Source organism: Ipomoea nil, unplaced genomic scaffold, assembly GCF_001879475.1.
Source record: "Ipomoea nil cultivar Tokyo-kokei standard unplaced genomic scaffold, Asagao_1.1 scaffold1421, whole genome shotgun sequence".
Classification (NCBI taxonomy): Eukaryota; Viridiplantae; Streptophyta; class Magnoliopsida; order Solanales; family Convolvulaceae; genus Ipomoea; species Ipomoea nil.
In genome coordinates this window covers 6,149,388-6,165,801 of record NW_017617849.1, presented here as the reverse complement: position 1 = coordinate 6,165,801, position 16,414 = coordinate 6,149,388, and the positions used below count along the sequence as shown (strand labels likewise).

Here is a 16,414-nt window from a genome sequence, read left to right as displayed (position 1 = left end):
ATATCCATCCACGTGTCCAGATCTAATGGATGAGAAACACTGATTTTTTTAAAAAAAAATGCGGTGGTATTTTCTTAAATAATTGAACATCGAAGTGCTAGTAAAATGTATTACAAGTGCATGTAAAATGTATTATAGGTGCAATTTTAATTTACACTGAGAATCAATACTAAGTGCACCTATAGCTATAAGTAGTTGTACCTAGGTGCATGAATGTTTGCGGTGGTTTTCACGGGTACTACTACTCGCTGAACTCCCCGTAAGAACAAAAACGATGCCAAACAGAACGAACTCAGATCAATGAATGTTAACAAGGCAAAATTACATGCACTTGCAGGCGAAAATAAGTACATTTGTAGGTGAAAGTAGGTGCACCCGATCAATGAATGTAAGCAAAAACTACATGCACTTGCAGACGAAAATAAGTACATTTGTAGGTAAAAATATGTGCACCCGATCAATGAATGCAGGCAAAAACTACATGCACTTGCAGGCGTAGGTGCACTTGTAGGTGAAAGTAGGCGAATTTGATTAATAAATGTTAACACGTGACGCGTACTGATTAGTTCACATTTTTCTTCTGGGCACCTATTTACACCTGAACGCGACCCTCTATATATATATATATATATATATTTTTGAAATTCATAGTAAAAAATCAATATTTTTTTTGAACAATATCTTATTGAGTTTCATTATGTGTCTAGTTGAATTTTACAATCTAATGTCAATATATTCAAGTACATGTTAATGTGTATAGTGTCATAGTGTGTTATATAAACTAGTGTACGAGAAATCTAAGTTATGAATAATTGGACAATTTTAACTAAATTAGCTCAGCAATTGGTTTTCAAGTTTAATTTTGTGTGTGAATTATCTATTAATCATTTTTGTTTGAGTTTTGATCATATAAGAGAAAGTAAGCCTGCGACTATATTTAAAACTTAAATTAAATCAAGAAGACCATAAGAAAGTGAACTTATAATTTTATTTCTAAGTCAAACTAAGAAGATCACAAGAAAGTAAATTTGTGATGGAACACTATTAGTATACAATAGTATAACCATTACCCTACCATTACTTGGGTTGGAAGCCGAGTGTTACTCTTCCAGCAGGGTCTGTTCGACAAAAAGGATGAGAATCAAGTATCCGACGCCGGCCAGTGCTCTCCTTCTGCTGCTGCTGTTGATTGGCGCTACCGAGAAGACGTGCTCGAGTTTCCAGTCCGACGAGCTCCTCGTCGACGATGAAGATTTCGGTCTCGAAGGTGGGTTAGAGATCGGATCTCCCCATCGAGATGAGGTCACTGCATCACCGCCGCCGCCGCCTTCTCACGTTCACTCCGCCCGCAAGAAGTCCTCGGCTCCCGACGGCGATTCCAAGGTCCAGTTCTCCTTGGAACACTCCTTCGGCGGCTCCGATTTCTCACTCGCCGGCGCCTTCACCGCTCGCCTCAAGACCTCTTCTCATGGCGGCCAGGTTCCTTCGCCCCTTCCAAATCATCTCTTTATAGCTACACCGCAATTAATCTGGCACTTATTCTAATACAATAGTTGGTGATTCCTTTTTTTTGTCACTACTTTTGTGATCGTGGATAATTACGGAGATTAAATTCTATAGGCGAATTTCGAAGTAACTGCAATGGTTCTTTTCATATTTTTTCAATCTTCCTGAGGGAGGGTGCAGTAGGAAGTAGAATTTTTTTGTTGGGGGGTAATATAGCTTTTAGAATAAACATAAACACTCATGAAAATGTATTTTTTTCCCGGTATTCTCATCTTTTACAATCCTACTGTAATTTCAACCAACTGAAAAAGTATATCCTTTCCGTTCACTCAGATCAGAAGTATTAAAGTAAGTTGTTAGATAGAAAGCCCTAGGATAGAAGGCTATAACTTCTGAGGAAATAGCACTATTTCAAGCAATAAACAAATTTAAAGCATAGGAAAAGCTAGATTGTTCGCATGCAAACCCCAGGGTAGTTCATAGAGGTGTATTCCTTCAAAAGAATTACAGAATCAAATTTTGTTTTTCCTAAAAACAAAAAGAAGAAATTAAAGTTTATCTACAGAGAGGGGCACTGTAGTTTATACTCCAGGGCTTCCAAGATTCAAACAATCAACTTTGCCATGCCATCCTTTCATTGCATGCCATCTGTCTATGTGGCAGACAAATCCAATTAATGAGAGTCCTGTATGCCTTGGAGTACCAAGGATAGTTTTCTGCTAAAGATATATTTATGTGTTTGCCTATATATGCACAAGTACATCTTAAAAACAATTCCAATGATTAGTATGTGCTAATGCTTTCTTCAAATGCAATGTCTCAGACGCTCACAAAACTCCGCTTCTCCAGAAATGCTTTTACTGAAGTAGAGAAGGAGAATTTCAGAGTAATTCCTTCATCTAATATAATATTCTGAAGCTTTCTTCATCCTGTTTGTAATGTGTCTTCTGATGATTTAATTCTGTCATGCAGAAACTCTTGGACAGTGATGACTTTTATACCATAAGATTGCCATCCAATGTGTTGAGCCATACTGGAAGGGAGTATGTAGTTTCTTCAGTAAAAGCTGTAAGTTTGATACTAAACACACTACATTTGTTTGCCACTGTGCATGCATGCTATGGAACAATACTGTTTGTCTTATAAATGCATAAAAGATTTGGGTGCTTATCTTTGCATAGATATGGATGCCAAATTAGATATTTTTCAACTCTTTATTTGATACGTGCTTAGAGAAGTTAAAATAGCATTACTAATGGCAATCAGTTGCACTGTGCAAAACAATGCTTTGAGCCTTAGACAGTGAAAAGTATTAACATTGAATAGTGAAAAATTCCTACCCAGATCAGAACATATAGTCAAAAATTAGAAGCTCAAGGAAAAGAGAAATTGAATGAAAAATTACTATTCAATTTGCAAAGCAGCAGAGGTGTTACTTTCCTCTTTTAGTTTTTGCTTAGCAATTGCTATCTCTCAAATATTTGACTGCAGTTTACTCAATGGGCTAAAGAAAGGTTTTTCTGCTTTGTTGACGTGCTTGCATGCAAAAACACACTAATGTTATTCATATTCTAACTCCATGTTGTTGGATTTCCTCAATGGCTCAATTAGGTTCTAAAGTCTAAACTATGATTTTTTTCCCTTTCCATTGTCTCTGTTTGAGTGATAATACCTATGGAAGCATAATTTCCCAATTTCTTCCTCTTTCAGAGATGTCTTCCACGGGATGGTTTGGATGAGCACTTTGCCATACACATGGTAATATCAAACTCAAGAATGTTCTGGTGCTATTTTTATCTATACATAATCCTAAATTAGTTTTAACTTCTTATACTGATTTCATTTATTTATTTTTCAAGTTTTGGGGTGGGAGAGTGTAGTGAGTTACTGTAATAAAACCTGAATCATGTTAAGAACATTACTATTGATTGTTTTTTCACAGCATGTTTTCATGAAAAAAACTGGCAGTGGTTCCAGATGTGTCGTTGATTCTATTGGCAAGAGATGTTGGCCTGGATCTTCATCTCTAAACTTCTCCTTTGGAACTTTAGGAATATTACTATGTTATATCTTCTCATGGAAAATTGGAAATTAATGATGGGTAGACTTGAGAATTTATGTAAAATTACACATTCATTTGTATTAGTACCTACGTACTGTTCTTGCATTTTTAATAAATCTGTTTTATCATATATGCATTGCAGGACGGCGTCAACATTCTTGGTGTTAATTATGGTTCTCCTGGTTCTTGCCAGTATCCTCGAGCATTAAAAGTTGTAAGTCCTAACAGATCTCAAGAAAATGGACATTTCTAGAACCAGCGGCTTTTGTCTGTTGCTTTAATCTTTCCATTATCAACTGATACTTGCATCATGTGTTGCATCACTTGTGTGATAATCATGCCTCTGTCTAGTGTTGGATGAATGGGTCTTCTAAAATAAGCATGCAACTTACATCAATCACTAATAGTTTGGGTTACCTTTACATGTTCTTTAGCACAAACGAAACTTAAACCAACTTGTTTCTTTTAAGGAGCTGTACCAAGGCATCCACATTTTGATGTTTGCAACAAATGAGCTCATTGTCATTTGCTTTCATGATGCCAAGTGAATAGTTTCGAGATGATTTCAATACCCTTTCTGGACATTCTAGCTTTAGTGTGGCTGTTATGTTGTATTCACATACTAGTTTGTCTTCCACTTTTCCGTTTTTCTGTTTACCTTTGTTTTACTTCAGTTCTTGTTAGGTAGGTAATAGCATACTTAATTAAATGCTCCCCATTTTAATAAGAAATTTATGGCAATAGATATAAACATCGTTATAATAAAATCTAAAAATTATTGCTATACAATCTAAACATCATTGATATGGTGTATCTAGCTAGTAAGCCATGTATTACCTAATAGTTTGCCATTTTACTTAATATCTGATGTGCAATTTCTTTCTTTTTCCCAGCCTTCGAAGTGGTCCTTTAACTCGCACACGGTATTAAAAACAAGTGAGCAGGCACCCAGGTATATTGCCTTGTAATTGTTTCTTTACCCTTTGTACATCAGTCACTTAACTAAGGCATCACAAAGCTACTTTTTTTGGGGGATAAATTAGTTCATGTTGCATTATCATCATATTATGAATTTATCTTGGGGAAATTTATTACAATCATTCTGTATTTGTAAGGTCCCTTATATGCTATACTTCATACATCTGCTACATGCCGAACTTATTAAGTAGTATCCATCCTATCAAGCCTGTCACCCTTTTGCTTTATTTGATGTATTTATGTAATACATTGCTGTAAGACTCTAAGGTGGGATAGATAGGGATCTTCTCTTGTTTGTATCTTGGACATTCTAAATTTAATTTTCCATTTGGATAATTATGGTAAGTAAGATGTTTTGTACGACTACGAGTGAAAGTTCCTGAACTCTTACTTTTCTTCTTTGGAACAGAACTCCAATACTTCCAGAAATTGTGGGCGAGAATGCAGAGGGGGAAGAAGTAAAGCCTCCAGAAAAATCGTTCTGGGCTAAATACGTGAGAACACTTTATACTTCCTTCATACTACTCCCCTTGTGTGTGGTTCAAAACATGACCCGAGTTTCTCTTATGCTTGTTTCAGTGGATGTATTTGCTCCCGCTTGGGCTTATCGTCATGAATGCTGTCACCCAAGCTATGAACATGGCCGAAGAACAGACTAATGGAGGACAACCTCAGCAACAAGCTGGTGGAGCTCCACGCGGACAAAGTACTGTGGTACGACGAAGATGATTGGATTTACAAGTCCCTGATAGCCACCTGTGTTTCTCGACACATCTACACATGAATCTTTGCAATTCGAAAGTGGATTTTTTGTATGTTCAGATATTCATGGAGAATGACATAATTATTGGATAGTCTTCACTTTTGTCATTTAAATCTTGTCTTATTAGTTGTGAGTCAAGAACATCAAAGCTGTAGTCTTGAATCTATGTATGAAATGATATGAGATGATCATCTTTAATTTCAAAGAATATGATTTGCATGCAAGAAAAAGAAACTTATTTTTATTTCCCATTCTTACCCTATGCTGATTTCTGTTTTTTTTTTTTTTTTTTTTTTTTAAACATATATTCTCTCTTCCTTTACTTGAAGAATTATACCCTTGCATAATATTTTGTCCGTGACCATTTCTATCCACCGCCACAAGTTGAAACACTACCAACGTACATTGGAAAATATTCATGAAATATTCATCTATTATAATGATTGGAAAATATCAATTAGATTCTCAAGTTTTACTCTCATTCAGAATTTTGATATTGACATTTTCATTGAGCTCACAAGATGAAAATAACTTATTATCATCTCATGTTACATCAGAAAATAAAAGTGAGGGAGGGAGATTGAGAGTCCACATGTACTAGAACTCATAATGATAATATTATTTTCACAGGAACCAGTTGCCTCTTAGACCGTTGGAGGACCAAACAGATCACAACCTTTCATTCTTAGTCTACAATTTACCATTACTATGCCATTATTTATTCCCTTCTATTAGTAATCAAGTAATACTGAACACTATCCACGTAAAGGACCCATCACGCTGACGCACTTTCATCCGCCTCCTCAACGGCTCGGCCACCTTAATAGCCACCCGAACCCTCAGGAAACTCCGCCAGTTGCCTCCAAAATTATTCTGATCTAACGCTATGAAAGTGCCAACGTGATTCGCAATTTGTTTCAGGAAATCCGGCGTTGCATGGCGCCCCGGCAGGTCATGAACCTGCACCCAATAATCTACCGTATCCAACACGGCCTCCTCCGGGCGAACCTGGGACGTGATCTCCTTACACACGAAAGTATTATTTTCAAAAGACCACGGGCCATCATCGATGACCCGCTGCAAGTCCTTACGATGAGGGAACTGGAACAAGAACAAGTTTTCATTAATCTGGAGGACCCTGACTCCCATCATAGGTTTCCACACGGACGCCATCACCTGCTGCATCTGTTCAAACTTGATCTGCCTCGTTGTCAAAAAGCGCCCTACCAACTCATAGCGGGTGGCACTACAACCCTCACCATCCTGGACTGGGGCGTCCAACCCCCCGCTCTCCTCCTCCTCTAGCGCAAGATCGGCCCAGCTTTTCTGCAACTGCTCGACATCCATGGATCCTCCGTTAGAACACGATTAACAGGCTCTCAAAGAAGAGATGATCGAAGGAAAAAAACCCTAGAAAAGACTAGGAGAAAACTCTCTAAGAAACCCTATAGAGAGAACCGCTTAGGACACTGAGAACATACTGCCGGCGGATTATCCTTATGGGGGATGGTTGAGGGCTGGTGGAAGACGGCAGCAGCAACCGGTAGGGGCTCAATGGCTATTGGCTGATTTACCTGCCCAGCCGGTTTTTGTGGCAGGGACAGTGGATGTGCCTAGTGTGTCCCCAGAACAAGTTGAAAACGCGGTGGTGTTGCAAGGAGAGTTGAAGCGCCGTCGGGAGGATCCCGGGAATGGTGGTCGCAACGGGGTAGGTGATTCTCATATGTCTGAGGCTGCGGAGAACATCACGACGGTGGGTCTGGGGTGCCAGGCTCGCCAGCAAAGATGAGTGTGCTAAGCTGGAACTGTCGGGGTATGGGTAGCAAGCCGACGGTTCGTGAGTTACTGAGCTTGGTTGTCAAGCAGCTGCCTATGTTTGTTTTTATTTCAGAAACTAAATCAATAACTACGGTCCTGGAAAGGGTGAGAATAAGGATGGGGTTCGAAGGCTTGTTTGTGGTGGATAAGGTCGGAAGGGGGGGTGGCTTGGCTTTGTTTTGGAGGGAGCGTGACATGGCGACTTTACTGGGATATTCGATGAACCATATTGACGTGCTAGTAAATCTTCCGGGGCAGGAGCCGTGGCGTCTCACCTGCTTTTACGGTTATCCTGACCAAGCAGATAGACAGTTATCATGGGACTTATTAAGGGGTCTTAAGGTGCGCTCACGGTTACCGTGGGCAGTCATCGGGGATTTTAATGACTTAGCAAGTCATACGGAGAAGTGGGGTGGCAGAATACATTCAGACAGACTAATCCGGGGCTTTAATGCAGCGTTGCATGATTGTGGGCTAAATGACCTGGGAATGGAAGGGCATGAGTTTACATGGGAGAAGGGGAAGGGCTCGGGACATTGGGTGCAAGAACGGTTAGACAGGGCTGTGGCAACGACTGATTGGTGTGCTATGTTTTCGGAGGCAATGGTCAGAAATCTTATTACTGTTAACTCTGATCATAGCGCTATAATTTTGGATTTAGAAGTAAGGCCTATCCGACGAGTAAGCAGGAGATTCAAGTTTGAGTCCGCTTGGTTACTGGATGGGGAGTGTCGACAGGTGGTAGAGCAGTCCTGGGCTATGACGGGGGGAAGGTCTTTTATGCAACGCATAGAGTGGTGTGGTGCGGATTTATTGCGTTGGGGTGGGGATTATTTTGTGAAGTTTGGGCGGAAGATACAGCAGGTGAGGGCTAAGTTGGAGCGTCTGCGAAGTAGCCGTGTGCCGCATGATGTGAATCTTTATGTGCGGCTGGAGAAGGAGTTGTGTGGGTTGTTAGCACAGGAAGAGGTTTACTGGAGACAAAGAGCGAAGCAGTTGTGGCTAAAAGACGGCGATAGTAACACGCGTTACTTTCATAAGTCTGCTTCGAGTAGGCGCCGTGTTAACGTGTTGAGAAGGTTGCGGGGTCCCCAAGGCGTGTGGTTAGAGGGTTCGGCAATGGCGCCGGAAGTCATAAGATATTATACTGCTATCTTCCAGGCTTCTGCTACGACTGGAAATCTGTTGCAACGTGTGGGGGGCCGTGTCACTGATGAGATGAATGGGCACCTCTTGGCGCCGGTAACTCCGGATGAAGTGAAGGATGCAGTTTTTTCTATGGCTCCGGAAAAAGCTCCAGGCCCGGATGGTATGTGTCCCTCTTTTTTCCAGAGTTTTTGGTCTATAACCGGGAGGGACCTGACAGACTTTGTGATAAGCTGTATTGATGGCTGTTATTTGCCGCCAACTCTTAATAACACCAATGTGGTTCTTATCCCAAAAAAGAAAACCCCCGAGACTGTGGCGGATCTACGGCCTATTGCCTTGTGCAACGTGGCCTATAAGGTCATTGCAAAAGTGGTTGCAAACCGAATGAAAACGGTGCTTGATCAGGTTATCTCTCCCAGTCAGAGTGCTTTTGTGCCTACTAGGCTATTAACGGATAATATTATAGTGGCGGGGGAGATAGGCCATTATTTAAGGCGTAAGAGGGAAGGGGTAGTGGGTTGGGCAGCTTTGAAACTAGATATGGCGAAAGCCTATGACCGGATGGAGTGGGATTATTTGGAGGGTATGTTGCTGGCGTTGGGGTTCGCCCGTGGGTGGGTTGACCTCGTAATGCTATGCGTTAGTTCAGTTCGGTATAATATCCTGTTGAATGGTGAGGATGCGGGTTCGGTGGTTCCATCTAGGGGTATTAGGCAAGGTGATCCAATATCGCCATACTTGTTTATTGTTTGTGCTGAAGGATTGTCTTTGATCTTGCAGCATGTCGAGGCGAGTGGAGCAATACATGGGGTGCGAGTCGCACGGGGGGCACCATCAGTCTCCCATCTATTTTTCGCGGACGATAGTCTGCTCTTTTTCAGAGCGAATGGGGTGGAGGCCATGGAGGTTAAGAACTGCCTACAAGCTTATTGCGCAGCTTCGGGTCAGGCTATCAATTTTGGTAAGTCCAGCATCTTGTTTAGTCAAAATACAACTACTCAGATGAGGGACTATGTAGCCAGTATTTTCGGTGTCCAATCAGTCCAGCATTTTGGAAATTATTTGGGGTTGCCTTCTTTCCTGGGGCGTGATAAGAGGTCAGTTTTCCGTTATATTGAGCAGCGGGTGAGGGATAGAGTATCTGCGTTGCAAAAAAAGCTTTTGTCTAAAGCGGGGAAGGAGGTTTTGTTGAAGAGTGTAGCATCATCAATGCCGATCTTTGCTATGTCTGTCTTTCTGTTGCCTAGAGCCACATGTAATGCCATTGAGAGTACTATGAACAGGTTTTGGTGGGGGAATGGGGAGTCGGATAGGAGGGGAATTCATTGGTTAAGCTGGGCTCGACTGGCAAAGCCAAAACATTTGGGGGGGATGGGTTTCAAGAGGATGCATGAGTTTAATGTGGCGTTGTTGGCTAAGCAGGGTTGGCGTATTCTCACCACTCCTAACTCTCTTGTTTGCAGGATTTTAAAGGCGAAATACTTTCCTAATGTGGGCTTTCTTTCGGCACCTTTGGGTAATAATCCCAGCTATTTATGGAGAAGCATTGTGGCGGCACAACAACTGTTGAGAGATGGCGTAGGTCGAAGGATTGGAGATGGCAGGGGCACTTTGGTTTGGGGAGATAGCTGGTTGGCGGATGTAGAGAACCCGGGGCTGGACACGGAATGCTATGACGAGTTGAGACACGCCACGGTGTCGAGCCTTATGACTATTGATGGTGCATGGGACCAGGACCTTTTGAGGGATTTGTTGTTGCCTTCTGATGTTAATAGGGTGATTGGTACGCCGATTGCTCCGGGACACAGTGATGTGTGGTACTGGAGGAATGATCTTCGTGGGCAATATACAGTGAAGCATGGGTATAGGCTTCTAGTCCAACACAATGCTGCACAGCAGGAGCCGAGTAATGTGTCTTGGCGTAAGTTGTGGCGGTTGAAGGTGCCACCGAAGGTTAGGATGTTTTTGTGGCGATGTATAAGGGGGATCCTGCCTGTGAAGGAGGTACTGAAAGAGAAGAGGGTGTTCATTGGAGGTGGATGTCCGTTGTGTCCTGCTAGTGAAGAGACCATTGCTCATATTTTGTGTGAGTGCCCTATGGCGCTTCAACTCTGGGGTGTGGCTGATGTTTTGAATGGCAGCAGCTTGGTACAGTTTGTGGACATGGCGTTAAACCACCAGGATGAGGCGCAAGTAGTGCTCATGGCTTGTAGGTTCTGGGTTATGTGGAGGGTAAGGAATGATGTAGTGTGGAATGGAAAATTCTGGTCTTTGTCTCAAGTGCGTGAGTATGTTGTGAGTGAGGCAAGTGCTTGGGAAGGTTTGGCAGGTTCTAATGCAGTTCCATAGCAGTTTACGTCCCATGCATGGGTGGCGCCATCTGAGGGTACTTTAAAATGTAATATAGATGCTGCATTGCATGATCAATTCGCCACGTTTGGGGTGGTGTTAAGGGATCACAATGGTGGTTTCATTGCGGCATATGCCGGGAGGTTGCCGGGTGTGTTAGATGCTTATCTTGCGGAGGCCCTAGCGTTTAAGGAGGCTCTTTCTTGGTTGAAGAATCGTCCCGTCCATGTTTATTTTGTTGAGATTGATTGTTTGAATTTATGCGTTAGTTTTAATTCAAGTTGTTCAGACTTGTCTTATGTTGGTCTGGTAGTTAAGCAGTGTAGAGACATTGCAACTGACATTGGGAATGTGCGGGTTCGCCATCAGGAGGTCAGCGAACCGAGTGGCTCATGTGTTAGCTCGAGCGACAGGTTCACACACTGGTCTCGCCATATGGGAGGCTATCCCACCACCTTGTGTTGCAGTGTTGCTTTGATTAATTCCATTGGTTTTTTACTATCAAAAAAAAAGTAATACTGAAATTTTGGCAATTATATTAGTTAATACCAACAATTATGATCATGGTAAAGATAAATTCCTGCTGATATGATTTTTTTTTTTTAATCCTCAACAGTTGTGATTACAATAATATAAAAGAACAACAACAATTTCCATCCTGTTTTGGATACGAACAAAATACAAAACACCTTGTGTTAGTAGACAGTACAACGTACGCAAGAAAACCCCATAATCCAAACGAAAATCTTCCTGTTATTGGATCATGGCTTAATATTCAATTTATTCTGATCTGATCGATCCTCTCAGGCGGGACACTTGAACCCTTCCGGGGGAGTCTTCCCACAGTCGTCGATGAGGACTTGAAGCGCGATGGGGAGGATAATGTTTATGTTCAGAAGCTTAGCTCTAATGGTGGTGCAAAGGCATATTCCGGCGTCTAACCCTGCAAGTCCTCCCAGAACTGGACAGCATGTATCCTTGGGGCTGCCGCCGATTCCGATGTGGATCAGCCCGCCCAGCAAGTCCACGCATGCCCCCAGCTTCAGGGCGTCGATCGGGCAAGTTGGTTGCGCCGGCGGCGGCGGCGGCGGGCACGGCTTTTCAACTGGAGGTGGAGGAGGAGGTGGGCATGGCTTTTCCACTGGCGGGAGAGGTAGTGGAGGCGGCGGTGTAGCTACCGGAGGCTTTGGCACGTACGGCGGTGGTGTTATTACCACTGGCGGCGGCGGGGGGAGTACTGGCGGGGTCACCACCGGGGGCTTTGGCACGTAAGGCGGTGTCACGACAGGAGGCGTTGGGACAATGGGTGGTGGCTTAACGACCGGAGGTTTGGGAATGTACGGAGGATGAACCACCGGCGGTTTGGGAATGTACGGAGGATGAACCACCGGAGGTTTAGGCACGTGCGGCGGGTGCACAACCGGAGGTTTGGGTACGTGCGGCGGGTGCACGACCGGAGGTTTGGGTACATGCGGCGGGTGCACTACCGGAGATTTGGGAGGACAGGGCGGCGGCTCGTGATGAACTTTTGGAGGGTGTTTTGGGACCTTTGGGGGAAGTGGTGGTTTAGGGTGGACCTTGGGCGGAGATGGTGGGTAAGGGCAGTATGGGCATGCATGGGCAACCAATAAACTTCCCCATTGAAGAAGGAGAAGAAGCAAAACTTTGCCCAAATGATTCTTCATCTTCAAGAGAGATTAGAGGAATCTTGACAAGTGACACAAACCACCAACATTACCCTTCTTATAGACCACGTACCCACTAAACATTCATTACACACAATAGCCCGCATGGGCAGCTCAGTTTCAGAACAATGCCCCGAGATCGAATTTTACCAACGATAGTGTAAGATCTGATTTATCCTGACTTACATTCTCTGATATGCTCTGTTGGATCGGGGTGTAAGGCTCTTAGCTTGGGGTTGAGAATTCAACCTTTTGGGATCAATTCATTACTCACAATAAGAAAAAAAAAAAAAAAAGAAGCATGATTATTGCAACTACAATCTCAAATGATTCTTTCTTTTCTATGTGATATTAAAAAAAAAAAAAATCCTAAATTAGGGTTTCTCTAAGTTAGTTAGTAAAACTAAATTAGTACAATCTTTACAATGTAGTTTTTGTTCATAACTACAAGTCAATTATATGAGTTTAAATGTAGTATCATCTGTTCATAACTACTTAAAAGAGCCAATAACGTCTCTATCTCCCATATGAGAGTCCAACCTGGGTGCCATTTGTGCACAAGATGCTTGGCACTCTAACTGTATCTTAATTAGTCGATCTTATAACAATAAAAATACCATATGCTAAACAAAAGGAAGAATTAGACCCTGTCAGTGCAATCTGAACAGAATCTGTATTAATTTGACAGTGATGAGATATTGAATATTATATGAAAACAAAAAACTTTAATTATTTATATTAATTAGCTGTAATTTCTCACGGGTGAAAAATGGTCAGTTCATTGCAGCTGTTTGTGATGGTCATTGATTGGGAGTGAATGTTTGTCTTGGTGTCTTCATTTGGGCAATAGAATATTGCAAGTGGATGGAAGTGTGACAATGCTTTTGTTTTTTGGAAAATGCCTAACCCCTATACGTAAATAAATCAATAGAAGAGTTGTTACTGTCCCTGTTAACATTTTTGGATTTTTGGTCCAAGTTATTAGCCAGCATATGGTGAATCAAACTCCACTCAATGTATAGTATGTCTCCAACGTTTATGAGTTTAACATAACCGATTTTTCATTACTTGTCCAATCCTTGTTCCTTTATATGTATCAAAAAAGAAAAAAACTACTAAATATCATAAACTCGATTGATTCTTGTATTGAAAATTAAAGGTTCAAATGGGCAAACTTATTTCTTTCTTGAGAACAAAAGCTTAATTCATTAAATCATCAATAAGACACTGAACAAGAGAAGGAGGAGAGATATCAAACCACTCTTCGCAACCTAACTCAGAAACGGCCTTCTGAGCAATAATGTGGGCAACACAATTCGTAGGTCGCTGAAATTTAACATCAATAATCGAAGATGCTAATTCTTTAATGTTTCCTACTATTAAACCAAAAGCAGAAAAGAAAGAATGACTGTAAATAGCATTATAAAGTAATTGTGAGTCTGTTTCCACATCAACTTCACCCATTCCTGTATTCTTGAACCAACTCAGAGCTTCTAATAGCTTCAGCCACCTTCACATCATAATTCCCACGAACGCACATATTTCTTGCGTCAACATTCTTTTGATTGAACCTGTTAGTAGTACGCGCGATCTAATTTAATTTTCACTATCGTAGTATCATATTAGATATTTTGGTGGGTTAAGCCGACACCACGGGATGTACATACATGCCCTAACATTGATTTAAACCAAAGAAAAGGAAAACAAACGAACAATTGTGGCGACAAGGAAAAATGAAGAAAATCATTTGTCATGTACAGAAGGAGATAGTGTGAATTGGCAAATTAATTAAAGCCCCTTTTTTCAACAATTGCGACCTCGAAATTCAAAGTTGCGAAAGAAAACGACAAGCGAATCTGGATCGTCGGCGAGACGAGGTGGATGGAGATTGTTTTGTCTGTGTGTTCCTTGGTTCAACTGTACTATTACGCCCGTGAACGCATATACGGAGCAGTCAACACTGGGTGTATGCCCGTGAGGTATCCACAATCTCCCAGATTTGTTTTCCTTTGCACTTTCTCGGTACCGGACAACCTCAACTGGTTGGAAAAACATGTACGATTATATTGTGCACATGAAGAGCAAATGTATGTGTCATCATAATGTTTCAGTAGCACGGCTTGCATTGCATGTAGATTAGGTTGCTGTCACGTGGCCAAAATTTTGTGACACTAGCTAGTACATTACTATGGCTTCATGGGGAGTAGGTGGCTTGGATTTTTTTTTTTTTTTTTTGAATAACGAGAGAAACTTGCAATCATTATTGAATGTGTGCACGAGATAAACTTCATATTGTGAACTTAGTCGGTAACAGATCACATGTAAACTAGCTTAGGTTGTCCATAGATGATCGACTCAAACAAATTAATTAAATAAGGTCAATTGACTGTTCTTGTTGAGAGTCAAACTTGTAATTTTGTGGTTACTAAGTCAATTGTCTGACCAACTTAATTAGGGTTGCTCTTGATTATTTATTTATTTATTTATTTTTTTGATTATATCGTGTCTCGATTTTTCTTTAAATTTGAGGAAAATGATATTTTTTTTCATTTGATTCATGAATTTTCCTTAGTTATGAGGAAAGAACTTCTCCAAAGGAGGGGTGATATTTTGTTTTCCATGCATGGAACTTGTGAAAAAAAATAAGATACACATAAACAAATTGAAGGCACATCACATGAAAATTAGACACATAGCATGATAATTAGATACAATAAATAATTTATGCATTTCTAATTAGTATGTTATGTGTCTTCAATTTATTTACAAATATATAAATTATTAATTACAAATACAAAATGTGTTAATTATAGACACATAATTTCTAAACTGAAATTCACAATGCAATATATGAACCATGTTCAATGGTATATATAACATACGATTGCTTCTTGAGTCATTTGTCTGTTGAAGTGGACCCGATTTGTCGACTCCATAGGTTGAGAAACACACCCACTAAGCTCATCTTCAGCTCGTGAGCTGCTGGAGTGCTGGAGCTATCCCGCCTATCCGTATATCTTTATCAGGGAGTTAAAATATATAATATAACTGGTAACATAAGTAAAAAATTCCGTTCGGCGGTTGTGGGTTCGAGTCTCAGTGACGTGATATTAATTTTTTTTTTTTTTTTTTTGGCTTTAATAGGTTGAGAAAATAGTTATAAACAGATATTACATTGTAATAGAGTCAGTAGTATTAAAAAAAAAATTAAAAAATCCTTAATTAATTTACATGTATCTATTTAAATCTTAATTATCGTTCTTTCTTCAAATAAAATCGCTAATTTTTTTTTCAATGACAATCACAATTATTTTCACTAAATAAATAGTTCAATGTACACATAAAATTTTAATTAAAAATAAAATAAAAACTAGCAAATGCAAATCATAATTAACTAGTAAAGGCACTTACTGATTAACCAATTAATAAAGACACACACTAATTAATTACCTAGTAAAAATATATATGGTATGCCTTATGAAACTATTTTGTTGGAGACCTAGAGTTAACTTTGATACTTTAAATCTTCACAATGAAAGTGATGCCTTTTTTTTTTTTTTTTCCTCTCTCTCTCATCTCTTTCCAAATATGACATTCAATATCTAGATTAATTTGAATTCGACATGTGTTTTGTCTGCAAAGTTTAATTCTTACTTAAAGAAGTTTAATTTTTTTGTTGTTGTTAATAATTCAAATTTTATGGACTATATTATGAACTTTATGAATCCGCCACAGGTCCATGAAGAAGTAAATTGAACCAATTTAGTTTTGAGATTCCAAAATCAAATTACTACACACAAGAAGTTAGACTATATCATGACTTAAAACTCTTTAATATGGCACATTCTTAATAGAGTCAAATAAAAAAAAAAAGACAAATGAAAAAAAGTTATGATTTGTATTTTTTTAAATAAAGTATTTGGGCTTTGACTTTTGAACTCATATGATATATATACATGTGTGTTGTGGACATCAAAAACATTTTTTTAAGAAAGCCCCAAAAAATATTTTTGTAAGTCATACAATATATATACATGTGTAGTGGACTTCAAAAACATTTAAGGAAGCCCAAAAGAAATTTTTGTTTATATGATAGTACTCAAC

General features: G+C 40.2%; 3 protein-coding genes across 3 annotated transcripts; 1 reads left to right on the top strand and 2 right to left on the bottom strand.

The window, feature by feature from the left end:
• The first annotated feature begins 1,075 nt into the window (after nucleotides 1-1,075).
• Nucleotides 1,076-5,553, top strand: LOC109188237 (ER membrane protein complex subunit 10). The gene is made up of 8 exons (XM_019338825.1): nucleotides 1,076-1,479; nucleotides 2,330-2,392; nucleotides 2,479-2,574; nucleotides 3,217-3,264; nucleotides 3,711-3,782; nucleotides 4,462-4,520; nucleotides 4,956-5,040; nucleotides 5,126-5,553. The coding sequence occupies exons 1-8, from the start codon at nucleotides 1,135-1,137 to the stop codon at nucleotides 5,273-5,275; spliced, it is 918 nt and encodes a 305-aa protein (XP_019194370.1). The 5' UTR covers nucleotides 1,076-1,134; the 3' UTR covers nucleotides 5,276-5,553.
• Nucleotides 5,554-6,047: 494 nt separating this feature from the next.
• On the bottom strand, nucleotides 6,048-6,656 carry LOC109187424. Its single transcript, XM_019337609.1, has one exon. It carries the CDS (start codon nucleotides 6,654-6,656, stop codon nucleotides 6,048-6,050), a length of 609 nt encoding a protein of 202 aa, XP_019193154.1.
• Nucleotides 6,657-11,423: 4,767 nt separating this feature from the next.
• On the bottom strand, nucleotides 11,424-12,371 carry LOC109188408 (36.4 kDa proline-rich protein-like). The gene has a single exon (XM_019339072.1). It carries the CDS (start codon nucleotides 12,308-12,310, stop codon nucleotides 11,429-11,431), a length of 882 nt encoding a protein of 293 aa, XP_019194617.1. The 5' UTR covers nucleotides 12,311-12,371; the 3' UTR covers nucleotides 11,424-11,428.
• Between the last annotated feature and the right edge of the window lie 4,043 nt (nucleotides 12,372-16,414).